Source organism: Sminthopsis crassicaudata, chromosome 3 (genome assembly GCF_048593235.1).
Source record: "Sminthopsis crassicaudata isolate SCR6 chromosome 3, ASM4859323v1, whole genome shotgun sequence".
In the NCBI taxonomy this organism is placed as follows: Eukaryota; Metazoa; Chordata; class Mammalia; order Dasyuromorphia; family Dasyuridae; genus Sminthopsis; species Sminthopsis crassicaudata.
This window is the reverse complement of record NC_133619.1, coordinates 466,277,312-466,295,437: the sequence shown is the minus strand read 5'-3', so window position 1 is coordinate 466,295,437 and position 18,126 is coordinate 466,277,312. Positions and strand designations below refer to the sequence as shown.

General features: G+C 35.9%; 1 protein-coding gene across 7 annotated transcripts in view; it reads right to left on the bottom strand.

The window, feature by feature from the left end:
* The window catches only part of CACNB4 (calcium voltage-gated channel auxiliary subunit beta 4), a 341,773-nt gene that overhangs the window by 9,419 nt on the left and 314,228 nt on the right, over positions 1-18,126 (bottom strand). For all 7 annotated transcript variants that reach the window (XM_074303449.1, XM_074303451.1, XM_074303452.1 and 4 more), the window contains one exon: positions 9,530-9,715. In XM_074303449.1, coding sequence (XP_074159550.1) covers positions 9,530-9,715 — 186 coding nt within the window. The remainder of the gene's footprint in view (positions 1-9,529; positions 9,716-18,126) is intronic.

The following is an 18,126-nucleotide window of genomic DNA, read 5'->3' as shown; positions in this document are numbered from 1 at the left end:
GACAATTCTGGGGATGTAAAATGCCACCCTCAAGAAGAGATAGAACCATGGAGATTAAATGTGGATCGAAACATAGAATTTTAAAACATTTTTGTTTGTTTGACTTTTCTTTCTTGTGTTTTTCCCTCCTTTTGGTCTCATTTTTCTTGCACAACATGACAAATATGGAAATATGTTTAGAATTGTACATGTTTAACCTATATCAGATTGCTGGCTGTCTTGAGGAAGGGAAAATAAGGGACAGAGAAAAAATTGGAACACAAAAAATTTTACCAAAATGAATGTTGAAAACTACTTTTACACATATTTGGAAAAATAAAATACTGGGGCAGCTAGGTGAGACAGTGGATAGAGCACCAACCCTGAAGTCAAGAGGACCTGGGTTCAACTCTGATCTCAGACACTTAACACTTCCTAGCTGTCTGACTCTGGGCAAATCAGTTAATTCCAAATGCCTTAGCAAAAAAAAAAAAAAAAAAAAAAAAAAAGTACTACTGAGAGAAAAAAAAAAAAAGATGACCAATAAGATATCAATAAATATTGATCCATAAGTCTATTTTTCCATAACTGCAATATCCTGTGGGAACAATCTATGCATTCTTCAAGAAAATCCTTGATGAAGATATGAAAAAGGAATAGTGAGGCATTAACAAACACATTCCACATCTTTTTAGCTGACCACATCTTTTCAAGCAGATAATTGACTAAAAAGTTCAGAGAATACAAAATCCAATTTTCTTTATTAGTTGTTATCTACTTAAAATATTTGATTCAATAGTAAATTGCTATCTTTAAGCTTCTTTAAGGTATACAATTAAAATGTTCCAAATTTCATTGAAATATGAAACAATAAGAATAACTATTCAATGATCCTCTGATTAATTATTAATTCCAAATGAAGAATAAAACCAGAATATATATGCTTTCTAAACTTGGCCTCTAATTTCATGGAAAAATGTTTAGCAAAGAATCCAAATGGAAGAATTACTTTATATAGAATGAACTACTCCAAATACTCTGACTGCATCAAATTTTAGAACACTATAGGACCACCTAAATTAGGCCCATAAACACTCACAAAGGGTTTAGCTTAACTCTATCCATGGGACAAATTGACAAAATGAAAAATGTCTATTATTCAGACTATGATATACAATCGTATGATCTATTACCATGTATATTTAAATCCCCCCCCCCCCCTCCGCTGGGGTTAAGTGACTTGCCCAGGGTCACACAGCTAGGAAGTGTTAAGTGTCTGAGACCAAATTTGAACTCGGGTCCTCCTGAATTCAAGGCTGGTACTCTATCCACTGAGCCACCTAGCTGCCCCCAATCATGTATATTTTAGATATACACAGGAGATGGACAATGAACTTGGCTGAGAACTGAACAGAAAAAAAGGAATTCAGTCTTGCTTTGAGGAAAAGTAAGTGTGTATTACATTTAATGATCCCAAGCTTCTTTCTGACACAAAGAACCATATTTTTTTAACACATATTTTTCCTGATATGTTATAATGATGTGATAGAAGGAAATTCTCACATCAGTGAAATCACAGAGCCATTGAAATATCATAATAGTCTTTAAAAATTATAATTTAGATTGTTCCTAAAGTCTTCTTTTTATTTGATTTTATGCTACAACATTATATATATATATATATATATATATATATATATATATATATATATATATATATATATATATATATATATATATATATATACATATATATATAAAACTTCCTTTAAAAGCATTTCAAAGAATTGCAAAGTCAAGGCTGAAACAAATAATTAGCAAATCTGTTGATGAAATCAGCTCTTGCTTTCTTAATAAATTTGTAATAATCTACATTTTCATGTAAAAACTAATAGAAATAACATAATCTATTTGACTGATTAAACTTATTACTCAATATTTTCTCATGTTACAATGGTTCCTATAGTATTCATAAGATATTACCTCAAGCTCTGTGGAAAATTAATCTCAATAAAGCTATGGAGATTAGTAAAGAGGGCTTAAGAGTGAGAAAATCTCAGTGTAAAAAAAGTATAAACAGGAAAGCTAAAATTAAAGCCAGAAATTATCTTAGGTCATTAATAATGCAAAATAGAGATATTGGTTTAGGGTCAGGTTTACAGTCAAGATCTGGTATACAGGGAAGCTTGTTTTCATTTTCCTACCATCAACATAGTTAAAAGTATTTTGTCTATAGTGAACCACAGGCCAAGATTGTACAGCCAAGTGAAAGCTGAGAAAGGAAATTATCTATCATTAATGAAGTCCTAAACTTCACTGTAAGATCCCCCTTAGGTCTAACATTTAAACTTTTCTCCTTGTTCTATGCTCTTTTTCAATACCCTTTGCTATAATATGCTGATTCTCACTACTATAATCTTCCCTCTTAATTCAGAGTGGCATTAATTCTTGGTTTTAGAATTTTTCTTTGTATTTTTTATTGTTGGACTCAGGTTTAATATTTATCCTTTCTGGGACCTGTATGTGCAAGAATGTTTGTGGCAGCCCTCTTTGTGGTGGCCAGAAACTGGAAACTATGTGGATGCCCGTCAATTGGAGATTGGCTGAATAAATTATGGTATATGAATATTATGGAATATTATTGTTCTGTAAGATATGACCAACAGCATGGTTTCAGAAAGATCTGGGGAGACTTGCATGAACTGATGCTGAGTGAAATGAGCAGGACCAAGAGATCATTGTATACTTCAACAACAATACTCTATGATGATCAATTCTGATGGATGTGGCCATTTTCAACAATGAGATGAACCAAAGTTCAGAGCAGTAATGAACTAAACCAGCTACAACCAGCAAAAGAACTCTAGGAGATGATTATGAGCCATTACGTAGAATTCCCAGTCCCTCTATTTTTGTCCACCTGCATTTTGGATTTCCTTCACAGGCTAAATGTACACTATTTCAAAGTCCAATTCTTTTTGTACAGCAAAACAACTGTTTGGACATGTATACATATATTGTATTTAATTTATACTTTAATATATTTAACATGTATTGGTCAACCTGCCATCTGGGGGGGGGGGGAAATTAGAACAAAAGGTTTGGCAACTGTCAATGTTATAAAATTACCCATGCACATATCTGGTAAATAAAAACTATTAAAATTAAAAAATATATTTATCCTTTCCTCCCAAACCTCTCATGTCCTCTTCAGTACTGAATGCCAAATATGATAGAGCTCAATAGAAAGTTATAATTATATTACAATTTTCCAACAGTAGGATAGAAGAAATTTTGAGATTGAATTGTCCCACTTACAGATGCATGAGTAAAAAACAACAAACTTATATTTCTAATTTATAAGAATTCTTAAGAACTTCAAGTTCAAAACTTCCATTTACATCGACCCACACTTTCCAGCATGGTCACCTGAGTTTTTGTGTATACATATTGTGTGCATATAGTATCCACCTGCTTAAGTTAGTTATCTTAGTAAGAGCCATATCCTAATGAGATAGGTCCTAGGTTTCTCTTTTTTCTACAGGATTTTTACTTTACAAAAGAGAAAGCTATTTCAGAGATATAAATAACATATTGTACCCTTGACCCTAATCAGTAGTCTAGCAAATATATGCCAATGGTCATAAGCCAAAACAGACAGTGATACAAATGGCTCAGTGAGAACTCATTACCAGGATGAGAAAACAAACATTAAATAAATGTTCTAATGATATACCAGCAGTGTCATATTCATAATAACTGAACTTCTATATATATGTTATAGAAATATATCTCTTAATAAATCTATTTTAAATTCTTCAGTGTGTTCCTCAGAACTCATTTAAACAAGACAATGGAATTGCTATATCCAAATTAGCTCTACAGTATGTGAAACCAAGACATGAGTTAGTAGACATATTCTATCTACCTTATAATATGTTCTTTTCCATCCCCTGATGCTATTCATTCATATGGTACTTTTTCCACTCATAAAAATGCAATTTTGTAGCATAGTAATGTAACTATAATAGCATTTCAGAGAGTGCCATTTATCTCAGAGTTAACTCCACATGATCTACAATTATGACTATCATTATAACCCATTAAAACAAAACTAGTCATGATGTAAGAAGGTTCTATTGACTACATATTCCTCACAGTCAGTTAGCTGGGGGAGGGGGTCTTTACATTCCTGCAGCTGCTGGATAAGAAGTAAATAATAATTAATTCAGCAAAGGCAACATTCATTTGGTAGCATAATTACTCTGATTCTCCATGTCTGAGTCTGAACATAGTATAATGCATACAAAAGAACAGCGGAGGAGAAAAAAATTCTCATTTTTATCCATCTCCACATTCCTTCTTGGAGAAGTTCTATGGTTACTGACTAAGGCTGGGTCCTATGCAAGGCAGTATGTGTATAGGAGCTATACTTGCACACTTGAAAAAATGCCTAGAAACATAAGCTACAAATTCAACCATGTCTGGATTCTGTACTAAAAAGCATAATGGGAGATCCTGCTCACTCCCTATATAATAACTGCCATTTGAGGGCTGCCAAAATGCCAGTCTATTCCCAAATGCATTTGAAACATCCACCATTTAAAACATTAGACTCACTTCTTAGGGATTTGGAAGAATAATAGAATTTTAATTGCACACAAGTATTATGTACTATAACTATGAATTTTAGCCATGCATCAGAAGAATATTGATATTTAAAATGTGGATATTCATTTCAGTAGAAATTTGAGGTCATTAAATGCTAGATCTCTCCCATGTAAATACTTTTGGTAATCACATCTCCCTATTTTATGGCTTGTCAAATAATAAAAAAGAAAGTATACACGAAGAAGTTTATCCCAGTTGGTATGTCTTTCAAGAAATATCACAAAATTGACTATTACATCAAAGGTAATAGAGTGTCAGCAGGCTTCATCGCCTAATACTATAAATAATGAACTCTGTGGAAGGATCAGTGTAAAGAATCTTATAAAAGAAATGGATAGTTTTTTAAAAGAAGGCAAATATCATGTAGGCAGGGACAGCTGCTGGGTGGTTTGTTTGCTCCACTGAATCTTTATGATAACAGGAGCAGAATGTTGGGTGGATCCCTGGTAGTAAACTTATGGGAACTGAGTAGGCATGAATAGTCTGTGATCAGCCTCTCTGGAGAGAACTTCTATAATAGTGAGATCACAGAGACATTAGAATATTGATTATTAAGATAGTACATTATTATATTTTACCCAACATGTTAGGTCTTTCCCCTAAAACATTAAGATATAAGGCACATGGAAGAGAATACTGAAAGGAGAACAGAATGTGTCAAAGGAAAAAAAAACTTCATCGTATAGCTAGATAGAAGTAATGTTCTAAAAGTTGACTTTTGATCCTGACTCCATTAATTCTTCATTTATTTATTTTTCGAGGCAATTAGGTTAAGTGACTTGCCTGGGGTCACACAGCTAGGATGTGTTAAGTGTCTGAGGCCAGATTTGAACTCAGATTCTCCTGATTTCAGGGCTGGTGCTCTATCCACTGTGCCACCAAGTTTCCCCCCCTTTAATTCTTTAATACACACTTTTTTGCTTATCTCTTTGGATAAAAATTTTAACCCTATCATTCTATTGAAAATATTCCTTAAAAAGGTCACTAATAATCTTCTAATTGCCAAGTTCAAGAAAACACTAAGAATAATTCCAAAGATATAAAGGTAGGTGACTAGAGAAAGTCCAAATGAGAGAGGGAAGTTGGAGGGAGAGTAAATTTAGGGAAGAAAGATGATGAATTCAATTTTGAACATAATTAAGTTTGAGGTAAAGACATTTAAGTGGAGCTGTCCAACACATTTTATTTTTTATTTTTTCCCTTTAAATAACTTTTTTCCCTTTCCCCCCAACCCTGATTTTAGTGTTTCTATAATAAGTACATTTTATGTTTTGCAACTAAGCACATCCCTCCCCTTCAATCCTAACCTACACAGCCTCTTGTATTTGGCTTAATGTGGGGAAAAAGAACATGGGTGCCACAGATAGACAAGGAAAGAACCAGTCTACAAGACAGCTCTTTGGTACCCAATTAAGGGTAGCAAGGTTTTCTGTAGCTTTTTAGGTCTACATATGTAATGACTACTAACAATGAATTAGTAGGACTTCATCAATGAACTAGGAAGTAAAAACCCAGGACTCTCCCAGAGTCCATAGGCCCAGAACACCACAAACTATGCTCAACTTCTCCTCCAACTCTATCACATTCATGAAAAAGATAAAACAGAAGGGTCAAAGCCAATGTCAGATGGAGGGCTGGTACTAGTCAGGAGAGGATTGGAGAAGGCTTCTGTAAGGATACTGTGAATGGCCTGTGCAGTAGGAAAATATAAGGAATACATCAGGCCCAAATAAAGGGAGCCTCAGTTCTGGTGCCAGCAGAGAGCTGAAGGAAAGGGGCTTCCACGGAAATAACCACCAGAACAGCTAAGAGGAAGAAGTAGAATGAACTGAAGTGGTCAGCCACAATGTGTGTGGTTACTAAATCTGACCACCTACAGAAGTGGCTTTGGTTGGATGAAAATGATATATAATTAGCTAAAACTCCTTAGTTTCGCTCTTCTGAACAAGGGAGAATAGTGGTGAGTATGCAAGGACTGTGAGACAATAATGAGTGAACATGGCAGTTCTGAGACCAATGAGTAGATCTCAGTCTGAGCTGGGATCCAAATGAAATCAAGGGTCAGTTGTTCTTGAAGAGGAACAGCAAGTCATCATTACTAGTGGTGGGGAATCAGATAGGATAGCAGCTCATCAGGATTGGTCAGTTCTAGGAGGATATCCAGAGCTGGTTCTGGCCCTTCTCTGATCCCTGGCATCCCTGGCTACCCCATCATGCCTGCAGCAGAACCAAAGACCAGCTTGCCACGAGAACCTGCCCCACTCAATGGCCTAAGGGTTGCTGGGAGGTTTTTGATGATGGAGCTATGATCCTGGTGGAATACTGAGATTGTACAGCCCCTGTCCAGCAGATATTTTAAGTGGTCAGCTAGGAGTTCCCAGGAGAGTTTAGCTATGTAAATATAGACTTGGACAAAGGCCTAGGTTCTTTGTTTCATCATGGTCTACAAGTGGCCATGGTCATGCCAGCAAAGCATAAACTCTGGCAGACACTACTAGTTTGGAAAAGCTTCAGAATAATTCTGGCAACAACCTATTTCTGCTTTCCAGGGATAAAACAAGCTAAGTATGGAAGAATTCAATGATGATGATGACAATAACATAGTTATCATTTATAATAGCACCTACTCCATGCCAGACACTGTGCTAGGTGCTCTCCAAATAATATCTTATTTAATCATTACAAAAATCCTGTGATACTATCATGACCATCCTTACTTTCCAGATGAGGAAACTGAGGCAGACAGAGATTAAGTGACTTGCCCCAGTACACAGAGTTATTAATGACAGAAGGCCTGCTTTTACTTTTCTGATTCCTGTAATCCAGTACTGGAAAGATAATCCCTTAATGATGAATTATTTGGCTATTATGACTACCCCCAAACAAAGAAAAACACACAATGACTCAGTTGCATAAGCTTCCTTCAACTTCTCCAGTAATAGTAGGTAAATGATGGGGGGAGGAAAGTAGGAGATACAAAGGATCAAACAATTTTTAGACTAAATATTCAAGCTAGAAGGGAACCCAAACCATTCATTTTATAGTTTCATAAACTGTGGCTTAGAGATTTAATGATTTGCCTTGAGTCAGACAAATAAGCAAACAGGATTCTTGACTACAAGTCTAATAATTTCCATTGAACTGCCTCTTGACTAAAGAGTAAACACTTTATTGAAGGAACTGAGTTGTACCAATCTTGATGTTCTTAATATAAATGAAACAGAAAACAAAAATAAGTGCAGATAAATGTAAAGATGGCTCATAGTTCTTGAGAGAAAAAAAGGCAACAAAAATATAGTTGGTTTTATTGTGCATCCAAAGGCAACAAGAAATATTTTTGGAGCGTTTGGTCATTCTGTATTATGGGTCTCATGAAAAAATACTTGCAAAGAGCCCCTAGTATTATTAATGATAATGATAATAATAATAATTATTATAAATTAATGATGATGATAATAGTAGCTGTATAGCACTTTTGAGTTTACAGAGGGCTTCTCATACATTATTTAACTTGTACTACATGAGAAAATAGAAAAGATGTTAAAAAAGACAAAGATGAAGAAAGGTCTGTGACAGATACAGCATGACTTGGAGAATGCAGAGAGATTGCTTCTTGAGACATATGAAAGAGGAGAATAACAAACACCTAGAAAATGTCAGAACTTATTACTACCCCTCAATAAGTCATCAAAAATATTCACTAGAAGCTATTGCCTATTTTCTTTTCTCTAAAAAGAAATCTTTATTAGACAAAGCCACATTTATATTAAAGGTATCCATGATGAATGAAAATGTACAAAAAGCATGATAAACAAAAAATATAAAAGGAATTTGGATTCAGAAGCCATTTTTCTTCAAGTATTAGCTTATCTTCCACCTCTTCCATAATGATTTCCCTAATTCCCACCTATTGTTACTATTCATTTCCTTTTAATATATTTCGGTATATTTTATATCCTTCTAGAGGAATGTAAGTTCCTTAAGATCAGGGATTGTTTTAGTTTTGTCTTTCTTTTCCATCATCAGGTATATCTTTCACAGAGTAGATATTTTATAAATATTTGTTGACACGAATTTAATTGAAGAGATGGCCCATAAACATACTTCTATTAGAATATGTATCTTGAGAAGCCAATAAAGATAGACAACCAACTTAGTCCATTGGGAAACTGTATATTGGTTCTAATGACTCCAAACTTATTTCTGATATAATGGACCATCTTTTTAACATTAGTATTCTTCTCATGGTGGTATATATGATGACAAGTCATGAAATAGTACAGTCTCTCAAGTTTTAAAATTGTAAGTAACCCAAAGGATAGTGGCAAAATACATGGTGAGAGTAAGTAAACTGCAGCATATTACTAAAGAAGAATTACACAGGACAGTATAAAGAATAACTTTAGAGAAAACTAGGCCTAGAAAAGGAAGAAAATTCATCACATAGAAAGAATAATGGAGTACTAATCAACAGTCTCTGTGTATTCCACTGGTACCCATGCAATAGCAAGAGATTAAATGTTCACAGCAGTTTAGTATGGATTCTTTATGGAAGATTTATGGAAGGATATGATTGAGAGATGTAAAAAATGGAAAGGAGTGACTAGGTTGTGATTTAAGTCATTATAGAGAGAGTTATAATAATGAGATCAAAGATCAATAAAAATATTAAAACATGGAGATTTTTAATTCACCTGTAAAGAAGTGATCTAAACTTTGTATTTGCCTTCAAGGACTAGCATTGTTATGTACAAAGTAGTTTCTTAATAAATGATGTATTTTATTTTTACTATGGAGTATTTTCCTCCTCAGGTTCACCATCATTGGTCTACAAGGTGTAGAGAAAATGCTTGAAAAAAGCAACTAAATTATCAGGTACCTGTAATCCAGAGATTGCAGTGGGGTATGGTGAAAGTGCTGTGGAGCCCAAATTCCTTCCAAGTAGGGGTGTCATGGGGGTGCTACTTGTTGTATGTGTAGCACGCCAGTATGCCTCAAGGTATTCTGCCAAATGTTCACATGCATCCTCAAGCTGATTTTCATCCAGAATAACATCAAACATTTCCTGTCCACAGCAAGAAAAATTCATGTTAGTTCCCTTTTAGTTTATAAGCAATAAAACTTTTAAATTCTAGTGTGTATTGATAACACCATGCTAATATTTACTTTAGCTATCTATCATCTTTATATATAAATTTCTCTATCAGAACTGAACGATGTATTGCCAGGCCCACACAAAGTTAACAACCTCTTAACAACCTCTCCATCTCTTACATTTTCTCCTATCTTTATCAGCCAGTCTAAGTCCTTGTCATGCTTCCCTCCTGGATTAAAGGTTATCTTCCTTCTATTTTACAAAGTTCAATACCTCACTTCATATGTCTTCTTCATATTTGGAGATTTCAATAAGTATGTCAATGTCTCCTTGGATATTCTTATTTCCTAAATCATCAACTTCCTAAACACCTATGACCTAAATTTTCCCTCAACATTATCCATACACAGGGATGGTTATACATTTCATCTTCCAGTTAACTTTATTATTCCACTTCTATGATTTAAAAGTGAAATTTTCTGTCTTTGGCCCAAACTTCCAATCCTTTGCTTTCTCCCTATTTTTTTACTTCTCCTAAAGATGGCCCCCATCCTCCCTGTTCTTTCAGTCAATCATTTTTTTTTCTCTAGCCTTAATTTCCTTTCTTCACAGTCTTGACAATATGGTTTACCAATTCAAACATGAGTAGCTTCTATACTTCAATCTCTTTCTCCATTGTTCTATCACCTGTCATATTTTGCCAACCATCTATCCATTAGTCCCGAACCCACCCATTTGCCTTCTTCCTACTCACATACTATGCTATAAGATCAAGTCAACTGGATTAAATGCCAATTTGTTATTTAATCTCAACTGATCAACTCATTAGTATACTCTTTTTATATTGAAAAATATAATGACACAAACCTAGCTAGTGTAGCTACCAAGTCAGGTCATGTCTATTGCAAACATGCGAGAGTCCACAATAGGATTTGGATGGAGAAAGAATTCTCATCATATCCACAAACAAAACAAAACAAAACAAAAAATTATGTATAAATAATTCTGACAGTTTCAGACAACTGAAAAGCAAACAGGTCAGACCAAAATAATATTTCCTTTTGTTACAATTAATCATAGAGGAATATTGGTAACTGAGATGCTCTCAAGGTACTTCCTTAATGAGCAACATTGTTTCTCTTTTATGCGTTATATTCTATAGTCGGCCTCTCTGTCACTTCTGTTAATGGAATAGGAGCTCCTGGTGCAGGCCATCAAAGGTGATTATGTCCCAAATGAACAACTGGAATACAGAGCAGTCAAATCAAAACACCTTTCTTTATGTAATTAAACTTCTTTGTCTCCTTGAAAATTCTCCATCTCTCTTCCTCCTGCTGCTTTTGGTCACCCATCAATGAGTCTTGTCTCCTTTTCTGGTTAAGTTTTATAGTCCTCCTCTCTATAATCATCAGGCTTTATTTATTTATTCGGTGTCTGTGTGTGTGTGTGCATGTGTGCGCTGACACAAATGTTTGTCTGTCTGGTCTCTTGCCTCAGTATTCCATCAGTTTCCCCCAACCCTCCCCATCAGCACAGGGCCACTGCCCAGTCCCCTTCTAGACGAAGGATTACTGGCCCCTTCTAGACGGATTACTGGTCCATAGGTCCATCCTAAGGTTTTGTTTTTTTTACACTGCTTTTCAAACCTCTATATGAAGTGATTTTTACATAATGCAAATTTCTCTGACAACTTTGATTAGAGAGGGAGAGGGGAAGGCATACCAATCTGGGACATGTGGTAGTTGGAAAAGGAGGAGGAATTTGGCAATAGTGGTAGGTAGGGGCAGGGGCAGCAAGCCAGGGACAGGCCCACTGAGCAGAAAGACACAAGGGCTAGATATTCAGGGGTGCAGGGCAGGTGAGTGAAGTGAGGAGACGGTCTCTTGTAGAACAGAGGGCTGGTCTCTCTGCTTCTGTTATATTTTCTTGTGGTGATTGGGCTTTTTTATTATGTTTTTTTAAGGGCTGTGGGTTTTTTGTTTTTGTTTTTGTTTTTGCTGGGGGAGTTGGGGAGACCACAAAATGCTGAGCTGAAGAGCAGGTGTAGCTATACAGCAAAATTAGTGCAGGGAGGTTTTTTTTTTTTTTTAATACAGATTTCTTTCAGAATTCTTTATGTAAAATTGAATTTGTATTATAAGAATTTACATAAAATGAAAACTAATTGAAAATTAGGATAAATTTAAAAATCAAGTACTGTAAAAAAGGGGGGGGAAGGTATGCCTACTTCACTCTCTGGCTTCAACAGATTTTTAAAAAATTATTTTGGTTTTAAATATTAGGACACTGTACAAAAATAATTAAAATAGATAAAAACATTTTACAATGGATTTTTATTAAGTGATAAACTGTTATAGAAATAGCTGCTTAATTCTTAACCTTTCATAGGTCAGAGACATAATACCACTTCCCAGAAGTAGAAAAGTGGAACAGCTATGTTAATTTTTAGGTTGCCAGGAAGAAAATTGTTTTGTTTTCCATCATCACCACTCTAAGGAGCCACATGCTCTAACAGGGTTATAAATGTACTTTCTTCTAAGTACCTCTTTCACCTTAAATCAAGTCAATAAGACAAAACAGTGCTAGACACTATATTTCTGCCAGGGACGAAAAGAAATGAAAAAGAAAGGTTCTTTCTGCTCTTGAGGAGGTTATAGTTTAATAGACTATATATAAACCAAATGTATAAAGAATATATTGGAGAGAATGAATTAGCATTCAGGAAGATCAAGAAAGGCTTCTTGCAAAAGGTAGAAATTTAGCTAGAATTTGAAAGAGGCAAACGAGAAGGATAAAATTCCAAGTATAAGGGGCAGTCAGTGATACTATCCAGAGTTGGGATATGGATTATTTAGTACAACAAGGAATACCAAGGAAGCCAATATCACTAGATTGCAGAGTATGAAAACAGGAGCAATGTAGAAGAGGATTGGAAAGGTAGGACAGGGCCAGGTTAAGGGAATTGTGAAAACCAAAAAACAGATTTTATATTTGACCCTGAAGATAATAATCAGTAAGGTTTACTTAATGGGGTAGGGGAAAGTGATATCAGCAGTTTTATACTTTTGGAAGATCACATTGACAGGTAAGTGGAAGATTGCTTACAATGGAGAGTAGACTATGTCTACTATAATAGTCCATGACAGAGAGATTGGTGGGGGGGGGGGAGGTAAACATTGATAGTGATAAAGTTGGAGGAGGAGAGGACAATAGATATATATGACTGCCAATTCTCAGTAATAACATTTTATAGGGATGGTACAGTGAGGTGGAACAGACTGTAACCAAAAGCAGCCCACTATACTCTCTACCTGCTTCAGCACTAAACATATTGCCTGGCATCTAGTAGATATTTAATGAATGCTTAATTAACTGAATATCTTTATATCAAAGAATACAGATTTAGCTTTAGAACACATCTTTCAAGATCCTCTAGGCCAGCTATCTTATTTTATGAATGAGACTGAAGCCCAAGGTCAGACAGAGAGTGACAAGCCTGAGATTTGAACCTAAGTCTTTTGACTGTAAATTCATTACTCATTCAATTGTCACATGCTTAATCTCTTGAGACACAATAAAATGAAAGGAATTTTTTACTAGTCTAAATAAAATTTGGCAGTTAGGTGATGCATTTTCAGGCCAGAAAACTCATCTTCCTGAATTCAAATTCAGATTCAGACACTTACTAAGCATGTGACCCTGGGCTCACTTAGCCCTGTTTTTCAGTTTCCTCATTTGTAAAATGAACTGAAGAAGGAAATGGCAAACTACACTAGTATCTTAGTCAAGAAAACTCCAAAGGGGATGATGAAGAGTCAGACATGACTGAAAAATGCCTGACCAATAACTAAATAAAGTCAATAAACAAATGAATATAGAAAAGCTCAGCTATATCTAAGTGCTTCAGATCAAGGTTGCTACATATTGACAGTTGTCTCAGTTCTGTTATCCCTCCTCTATCATATCTGGCCATTTCATTTTTCCTCCTGTTGAGACAGAAAACCAGCTCTTCTATGTTAGGGGGAGGAGTTACCTGCCTCCTTTCAATCCTTTGGTTGATTTTTTTGTATGTTCCTCCTATTTCTATCTCTGAAACTGGTTTCCTACCACTCCTCCGGGACTTAAAGAAAACCAGAAACTAGGAACTATGGACCTCCGGTTACCATTAATATTCTTAGAAATTCAGGGCCTTTTTCTAAAACCTCTGAGATTTTGGAATCTCTATGTCCCAATTAAGTACACAGGTATGATTGCATCTGGAATTGCTCAGTTTCCAATTTACACGTTTTTGCAGCATAGTGAACCTATGTACATTAAGTGGGTCAGAAACAATTGCTTCTCAAAGTGTCAGATATATCAAGTATAAAGGTTAAATTACCCAACTTCATTCTTTATTAATGGCATAGGTCAATGGGAAATTTTTAATAAGGGAGCAACATGAACTAGCATATTGGGAACTTATATTTAGCAACAACAAATCTAAATCTCTATTGCAATGGGGTGAAAGGGTGATAAAAGATCACATACTACTATAGTTACTGTAATATTTGTTAGAGTTATAACACTCTTTAGTTTTACATGTAAAAGGGTGGATTTTTATCATTATATGTCTTTTTACATGGAAAACTATAGTTTTCCATGGAGGTATGGAGTCAGTTTTTGGTAGCAAAAATCATCACTGTTAGAATAAGTGATTACTTTTCATTTACATATTCATTTAATTTTCTATTTATTTATCCGAAGCTTTCATTATTATGGTACCTAAATCATTTGACTTGGGGCTTTTTTTCTTTTCTATACTAATTTAAACTTCCAGTTGGAGGTGGAGAGGACACAAAAAAATTACAATACTTGAATTTACCTGGTGAAATCAAATGTCAAATTTTAAAATGAAACTTGCAAGCTTATATGTTATAGATAAATTCAGGCTCTGTCTGAAACAAAGATTGGACACAAGCCTTCTTCTGTATGAGTCAAAGAAACAAGGAGAGTAGTTCTTATTTTGGATAGAGCAACCCAAGAATCTAACATCAATTGCAGGTGATTCTATTTTAGCACAAACATCCTTAAAATATTTTACTCTTAAATTCAACCATCTTTTCTCTGTGAAATACAGCCTTTGTTCCATTACTATCTTTGTCTGGGTAGCCTGGCTTCATTAAGTCAGGGTTCTAAAGTCCTCACTCTGCCAATAAAAATGTGCTTGCTCTGTGACATTAAGCAACTTTCATCATGTCATTTGCAAAATGAATAAGTTTGATGCAAGTCTCTAAGGTTCCTTCCAACTCTGACATAGGATGATAGCTTGGTACCTGGAAAGGACTTCATAGGCCAAAATTCCTTATTTTGAAAATGAAGAACAGAGGGGTTAAAAACAGGTAGTAGATAACAGACAAGGTCTGGTTTTTGGTCCTATGTTTTCTACTCTATCTTGGTAGTTCTTCAACAAAATCTAACTTTCATTTTTAAAAAGTTAATTTTAAAAGTGACTGTTCTAAGCACTAGTAGCAGCTCTCTATCCTGTCAACTCAATTTGCTGGCTTTGCAGAGGGACATGCAGTGGTCAGTTAAATCAGTCTCAGTTCTTCTTAAAGGAGTCCAAATGATATCAAGATCGGAAAACAATGAAAATTGGGACTTTGTACTAAGTTAGAGACAGTTTTTACTACCATCCTTTTTGTGGCTTCAAGTTATGTATGTCAGAATTAAAAGACAGAATCTAATCTTATCATTGACAGCAATTAACATTATTGCATGTTATATGTAACATTATTCATGTTATCTAAAATTAACATGCTTTAATAATTTTGCCCAATGATTTAGAAGATTTTTATTACTAGATCATTTATTCAGCCTATATTTTGATCTCCAAACTCTGAATCACTTTGCCGTACAAATTTTTTCCCCCCCTGAGGCTGGGGTTAAGTGACTTGCCCAGGGTCACACAGTTAGGAAGTGTTAAGTATCTGAGACCAGATTTGAACTCAGGTCCTCCTGAATTCAAGGCTGGTGCTCTATCCACTGCGCCACCTAGCCTCCCTGCCATACAAATTTTTACCAGAAATCTCTCCAGATCTACCTTTGACACTATCTTTGCGACCTTCTTTAAGTCATTTAACTTCTTTATCCCTTATTTTCCTTATCCGCAAAATGAAGAGGTTGAATCAGATGACCTCTTCTGGCTCTCTTCCAGGTCTAAATATATGGCATGATCTATGGTAACGATCTTACCAGAATAGCAGGTTTACCACCTGAAGAGAGTGCTTTCTAGAAAGATCATAGAGTATATCAGCCCCCACGGCATTGATGCTGCCCATTGTGACACTTCTCCAATTTTCTCCATGTAGGGAAAGATGCTCAACCAGCTCTCTGGATTGTCTGGATCATGAAAAATCCATAATGTGCCTAGTTACAATTAATCTAGACATACCAAGTTGTACCTTAATCACAACTGTTTAGTTACTAGATTTCTTAGTATGAAATGCACTAAAATGTTTAAAAGTCAGTCAATAAATGTTTATTAAACATAAACTATCTGCCAGGAATTGTGCTAAGTTCCGGGAACACAAATACAAAACTTAAAAGGAACTTCCATTATACTTTTCTGATGATTGCAAGGGATACCAAATATGTATAAATAACCCTCCTTCCCGGTAAATTTAAGCCATTGAGGAAATGAAGAAGGGATCCTGAAATTTGAAAACTCCTTGAAGGAGAAAATCTCCTTTCACTCGGCCTCAATGAGGGACCCCACCTGAGGGACAAACAATTTCATTCTATTATCTAATTGGGGTTGGTTCAATCCTGAAACTCATTGAATTCTATTCAAATTCTAGCCCAAGCTGAAACCCAGCTTGTAGAATTCCACCCACTAGCCCCCTTCAGCTTGTAGCCAAAGTTCCTATTATAAAAGAGCCAATCTAAAAATCTTCTCTTTGCAGAGGTGCTAAACATGCCATGCCAAGGAAACTTCTGCCCACTGGAATACTATTCTCTTCCAGTATTATCCTATCTTTATCTTCACCTATTTCCCTAATAAGACTTCATGCCTCACTGTCAGGATTTCTAACCTTACTTCACAATCCCTATAATAAATCTTTTATCAATCTAGGTTTTCAGATCTGTAAATTCCTTTACAGAGAATCTCTGCGCCCCATAAGGGAGTCCCCAAAACTCCCTACCCTTGTGCCAAATCCCAAGGGGTTGCAGAGGAGCCAAAACCTCTCCATTTGGTTCCCCCAACCTGAAACCTGCCACTAGATCTTATCATTTAATCTCATTTTGGTTCCCTAAATCTAGACCTTATCATTTGGTTCCCTACTAAAGGGAACCTCAAAACCTAAACTTCATCATATTTTGATGAACCTGAACCCAAAAAAACTAGACATCATTTGGCAACCAAATGGAATCCCAAAAAACTAGACATCTTCATTGAAGACTGGGAGATCCCGAGAGATCTGGACACTCAGAACTGATGGGGTTTGAGGTCCCTTTAAAATTCCTTTCTAATTGCCCAACCCATGGCTGACCTTGATTCACAAATCCTGGTCAAAGGCACCCTTGGAATATCCGGGCCCAGCCCCACTATCAGCTCAGCTTCCCCAAGCCCTCACCTGATCTGAGCTAACTGAAAAGCCCGCCGAGAACTTTGGGGGTACCGCCCATCATCTTCTAGGTATAAAAGAAATTAGCCGGAGTGCTCTCTTTGCAGGAGCCCTCCCAGACAACACATGGTATCCTTCCAGCCATGTAAGGGTTCCTGCCCGCCCAGCGGCCACCTCTGGCCCTGGCGTCTTTCTAACTGAACTTTTCTTCCAAATTTCTACAATAAACCTTTTACTTATCAATCTAGGTTTTCGGGCCTGTAAATACATTTACAGGGGACACTGTGCCTCATGGGATTATCTTACTATCTATGCGCCGAGAAATGGGGTTCCCTCTTTCCTATCCCTCATTAGAACCACATTGGGTTTTGAGCTGTAGGAGCAGTATTCTCCCAGGGAGAATGCCTGCGTTCTCTGACAAAAGGCTTTCTTTTGTCTCACTCTATCTCTAAAGATAGTGGACACCCAGATAGGCTTTGGGATGTGAGCAGTATTCTCCAGGGGAAAACATCTGCATTTTCTGGCAAAGGGCCTTCTTTTGTCATACTCTATTTCTAGAGATAATGGAACTGGGAAATCCTGAAACTTCCAACAAAGTAAGACTTTTTTTTTTCTTTCCCTATTCTATAGGGAACACCCAAGCCACCGGGGTTAGGCTTGGGTCATTGTTAGAGCTCTACACTTGAGCACAATTCTTTCTCAGGGACACTCTATGTGAATTGCAATAGACTGACAAAAGGTCTCCTTTTGTAACTCTCTGTCTCTAGAGATGTCTAG